We start from the raw sequence: 5,355 nt of genomic DNA on the forward strand, positions 1-5,355 counted from the left end.
AACTATGCCCCTTCCATTCCCCCTCCTCTTCCACCACTTACCAGCTGCATGCTGTATCAACGGTCATAAAGACAAAGCCCACATTGGAACATCAAAATGGGATGTCAATTTATAAGCGTCGTAAGTCACAGTAGTCGCAACTCAAAAAGTCGTAAGTTGAGGGCTGCCTCTAACTTGACTGAAGCCCACTGTGTGTACTAATGCTGGCATAAAATTCTCTGGATCATAGGAAAGTAGGGCTAAAAGGACCTCACAAGGTCACTTAGTTGAGTCCCCACCAAAGCATGATTGTCCCTGACTAGCATCTGTCCAACCTGATCTTGAAAGTTTCCAAGGATGGAGATTCCACTGTTTCTCTAAACAGCCTGTTCCAGTGCTTGACCATCCTCATAGTCAGAAAGTTCCTCCTAATCTCCACCTTAAATTTCTTCTGCTGCAGCTTGAGGCCATTGATCCTAGTCCTATCCCATACAACCACAGAGAAAACAGCCCATCTCCATCCTCTCTAATCACCCTTCAGGTATTTGAAGACTTGTCCTTTGCTCTCAGTCTAGTGGGAGAATTTGTTGCACCTGTTTATGATCCAACACCATGTTGACAGTCATCTGCAGGGCTGTGGCTGTGTGGAAGTTTGCATCAGCCAAGAAACAAATATACAATGAAAAACAGTATAGTTTTTTTTCCATCAGTAGACTTCAAAGCAGTTCTTAAAGGCAAGTATCATTATCCCCACTTTGCATGGGGAAACTAAGGTGCAAGGAAGTTGTGATTTGCCCAGTCTGCAACAGAAATGGGAAATGATTTTAAATTAATTGAGATTATTTAGAATAATCTGTTGCAGAACAAAGTATTTCACCTAGTAACTCCTGCATCAAGCCCAACAACATTTTGAGGTGTTGAGTTCCCAAAAATACATATGCTTGGATTAATTACCTTGCAAAAATGAAATGTTATTGAATCATAAGAAGAATAATGGAAATAATTTCACCTCTTACTCCCAAAATTCCCTCCCCTCTTATAATGTGGGAACAGGAGAACACTTATTTAGAATCAATAAATGGAATACATTCATTATACCATGATTAAAGATGTAAAGAATTAATGTCCACATGTCTTGTCTAGATGAACAAAATATATAGGCATTTTCTACAGTGGTACAACTTCCCTTTTGTTACAGCCTTCTTTGACAGCTGTCCTGGAACAGAAAGGCTCACAAATTTTACTAGTGTAGACTCATCCAGGTCATAACAATAGATACTGTAATTAGATTTAGATTCTCTCTTCTTTGTAAAGTGCTTTGAGATCTATTGATAAATAATACTAGTGGTGATAAGAACTAGGCTGGGTCAGTGTTAGAAGCTGAAACATTGATTGTAGTGGAAATCAAATATCACGTTTCATGGAATAAAACTACAGATTGTGTGAATGTCAGGAAGAAAGTATTCCTCTGTATACAGCCTTGTAACATTGAGTGCATGATGCTTTCCCTAAAGCATTATTAAGCAATGGTCACTCTCCTAAGCAGAACACTGCAGGAACAGGCCAGTGATGTTATCTGTTATGAAAATGCATATATCACAGTCTCAGCTATTAGAGAGCACTATATTACTTCACTGTTTACTGTTTGGGCTTTATGGGACAGGTTGTTCTGTTTTACAATAGCAAGACATTTGGTTGTATTTTTAGGTTCTGGATCCCTCAGGGCAAAATTTGATCTATCAGAAGGACCCAGTAAACCAGCAACTCTTGCAGTGCAATTCATTAGTGAAGGAAACACCCTTTCAGGAGTAGACGTAGAGCTAGCAGGCACTGGCTATCGGCTTTCCCTACTTAAGAAGAGATTTGCCACTGGTAAGTAAGAAACTGAGATGTTTATGTATTTGAACTAACGTGAATTTACAAAATTACTCTTGCTTATTTTTATATAGTGTCTACTAATCTGGAAAAAAGCTTGCAATATTTCTGGGATGTACGATAAAAATGGTTATTTGTACAGAACAGCTGAACAAAAATCCTGTTTGCAGAAAAACATTGACAAACTTTCTTTTATCTGCTATTTTGAGTTCTTGTTTTACTGTAAAATAGAGTTACCCTGAACATTGTAACTGCAGGAATTTGTTTTTATTTTCAGGACGATATATGGCTGATTGCTGATGAATCTGTGAAAAATCAGTAAATGAAAAGAGCAGCTGAAGCTCACTCCTCTCTCTACCTTTGAAACACTATTTTAACATGCATTTTTTTTTAAACATTGACCTACTTTGGGGCTGACTACAAAAGTAAAAAAAATGCACTTTTTTTGAAGAAGTCATTTTGGAGAAAAATATTTATAATAGCACTGAAGTGAACTTCAACACTGTCTGTAAATGATCAACTGCAATATTTGGGAAACTTGTTTATTCAAATTTAAGTAAATTTATATAGACTAAGTCAAAATAGTAATCATTAGATGTATTGAAAATGTATGAAATTGTATGTTGTTATAAACATTACACCTAAAAGTGTAGGAGAGCAAGCACAGAATATTTTAGCTTTCCATAATATTATTCATAGGTAATATCAGTTTTATTAATTGCCAAGGTTCAAATTAAACAAAGGTAACAACATTTCAGATAATTCTGTCCGCCCACTCATACCATATTCATGTGCCATAAAATCAGTTAAGAGTTAGAGACGTAAATAAAACGTATTCTTTGATTCCCATGTACCATATTTTAATAAAGTATAAGTTGTTTTATATAAGATTTACTTTTTTCTAAGTGCAATGTGTTAAAAATTGCAAAAGACAGAAGAGATATTTACTTCTGCAATTAGCAAACTTTATGGGAGTTGTGATTGTTTGAATTAATGCTGTAGATTAATTTATTTTTGTATGGATTGCATAACATTTGTGCCTTTTTTTAAACTGTGCCTGTCCAATTTGTTCTTTAATGTGCCTCACTTCCTTTTTCAAAATCTGGCTCTTCCCTACTGAAAACGTGTGGTATTTGTGTAATGCATACAACTTTATAAAATTCCTCGACTGGGATTTAGAAGGGAAATTTAGAAAAACTGGAGATTGCTTTATAAGATGGTTTCAAATACTGGATTACTTCCTCATGGGGTAATTGCAATAAATGCAGCCAGTGTAAAGGGAAATGCATAGTGCAGGACTTTGATATATTGATGGAGAACTTCAGTATCAAAGTTTCAACTTTTAATATCACCAAAGATGTGCGAATTCGGAAGGTACGTTGAAGAATGATAAAAACAGAATATTTTTTAATGTAGCATTTCACTTCATTCTGACTGCTAAGTCTTTGGAGATTTCAAGTGCTTTTTGATTTGTGTGACATGAATGTAATGTAGTACTTTATGAGGAATAGCATTTTAGAAAGGTATATTTTTTGGCAGCAGGAAGACAGTGTACAACCAGCATATTACTAATTTTAAAACTCATTTTAAAATACCAGTTGGTAGTATTTCCTTTTCCTTAATTGTTTTGCTACATCCTAAACGTATGGAAATGATCTGAAGCAACACATTGGTGACATTTCTTAAAGCAAGTTATTAATTAAAAAGCTGTTCTATATTATGCTGTTTGTTAGACATGTCTTTGTTAAATACAGAAATAAAATATTTTGGGGCAGAATACTTTAATAATAAGCAGGATGGGAATTTTATAATTATTCTAAATACCAGGGTCTATTCATAATATAAATTGGAAGCAATAGTAAGTTGTGTGTGAAATAATTCATGTAAAACCACTAATGACTGGACTATTAAGCTTTTCAGCGAATGAATGACTCAGACGCATATAAATTCTAATGCGCACTACATAGTTTTAGAGACAAGATTTCCTTTATTAAGCAGTGTACAGTACAGTATGTGTTTTTTATATGTACTTGTAACAATCTGATTAGATTTGACTGGAGCAGTGCTTTATGGCTCTTAATTTGCTAAAATGTTAATCTTCACTGAATTATGACAATAACTAGTATTTCTAACTCATGTTGTAATTGGCATTTAAAATGATACACGGCCTTTTACTGGAATCTTAATTGTAATCTGCTTTGCAATCAAACAGTGTGTTTAACCTGACAGTTAATATTTTATTATTGCAATCCAAAACTATTTTACTTTGTTTTTAATCAAGTATTGCTTAAATTTCTAAATTAATGAAGTAGTTGAATTTCAGCACATTTAAACTAGCTTTCATACCAGGTGATCGAACATACATTTGTAATGGGTGCAGGTTACAATTTTGAAGCCATACAAGTTTATATGGACTTTTGTAAAGAAACCCATAAAAAGTGTTAAAAAAATCATTTAGATATCTGATGAGAAATATATGTAGCAAGCTGGTTCTTGCTTGTGTATACAGTGATATCCTTTGTAGCTGCCTCCTATTGAAAAAAATGAATTTGTAAACACAACTCTAAAGGAGATCAGTTTTTATGGATTGTTACAACTTCAGATTGTAAATTAGAATAATACAATTTATCTTACCAAAATTGTAAATACTTTTGATTTTCATCAAATGTAAATTTTACAGAAATGTTGCACCCATAATAAACATGTAATATATAATTTACAAGTTGATTTATACGTGTATACTTTTATTAACGGTGCCCTAAAACTTCCAACCAATGAAAGAATTACTTGTTTACAGATAATATCAACTACTTTCAGCAATTAGCTCAGTATTCAAAAGTATTGGTAAATCTCTACTGTCTCCAACTGAACTGCTATATAGGCAAAACAAAAATCACAAAACTGGGGGCATGAATGGAAAATAGAATTCTACAAAGGCTAGAATCTTGTGCTGTGTTACAGATATTAGCAATTTTGGCTAGTCTATTCCTAGTAATGACTGTTAGCAAAATGATCCGATTCCAGTTGATTTTAAAATGTATATCTGACTTGGTTTCAGGCCTCTTTTCTAATAGACATCTAAATTAGATGCCTTATTTGCTCTGGACAGCTAAACATTACGCCAGACAGGTGGCACTACTCCAGGTGGGCTGCCCTGTAACCCAGAAGTAAGGTAACCACAGCCATGAGGCACCACTGGCAGGCCAATCAGCTTAGGGATAAGCTAATTGACCCTGTAATTCAGTTGTGCTAATTAGTCTACCAACATGCTGTAGGAACACAACTAAACTGCTTCCAGTTTAGGAAGCAGGCTGTCTGGAGCAACACAGCTTGAGGGCGTTGCTTTCTCACTTAGTGAATTTGCTATGTAGACCTGGCTGGAGACTTGAGGATCACCAATCTTTAGGATTTCTTAGTATGAGCTGGTGAGGGTGGTATACAAGAAGAGGGAACAAGACACTAGTCTGCCTATTTTTTCCTTTCTATGAATTCATGATATCA

At 34.7% G+C, this 5,355-nt stretch overlaps 1 protein-coding gene across 2 annotated transcripts in view; it reads left to right on the forward strand.

Moving 5' to 3' along the window:
* Positions 1-4,581, forward strand: part of FCHO2 (FCH domain only 2) — a 153,489-nt gene extending 148,908 nt beyond the window's left edge. For both annotated transcript variants that reach the window (XM_019517669.1, XM_019517670.1), the window contains 2 exons: positions 1,687-1,851; positions 2,132-4,581. In XM_019517669.1, coding sequence (XP_019373214.1) covers positions 1,687-1,851; positions 2,132-2,154 — 188 coding nt within the window. In that variant the 3' untranslated portion in view covers positions 2,155-4,581. The remainder of the gene's footprint in view (positions 1-1,686; positions 1,852-2,131) is intronic.
* Positions 4,582-5,355: the final 774 nt, after the last annotated feature.

This window comes from Gavialis gangeticus, unplaced genomic scaffold (genome assembly GCF_001723915.1).
Source record: "Gavialis gangeticus isolate Ggan-Ray unplaced genomic scaffold, GavGan_comp1, whole genome shotgun sequence".
NCBI lineage: Eukaryota > Metazoa > Chordata > Crocodylia > Gavialidae > Gavialis > Gavialis gangeticus.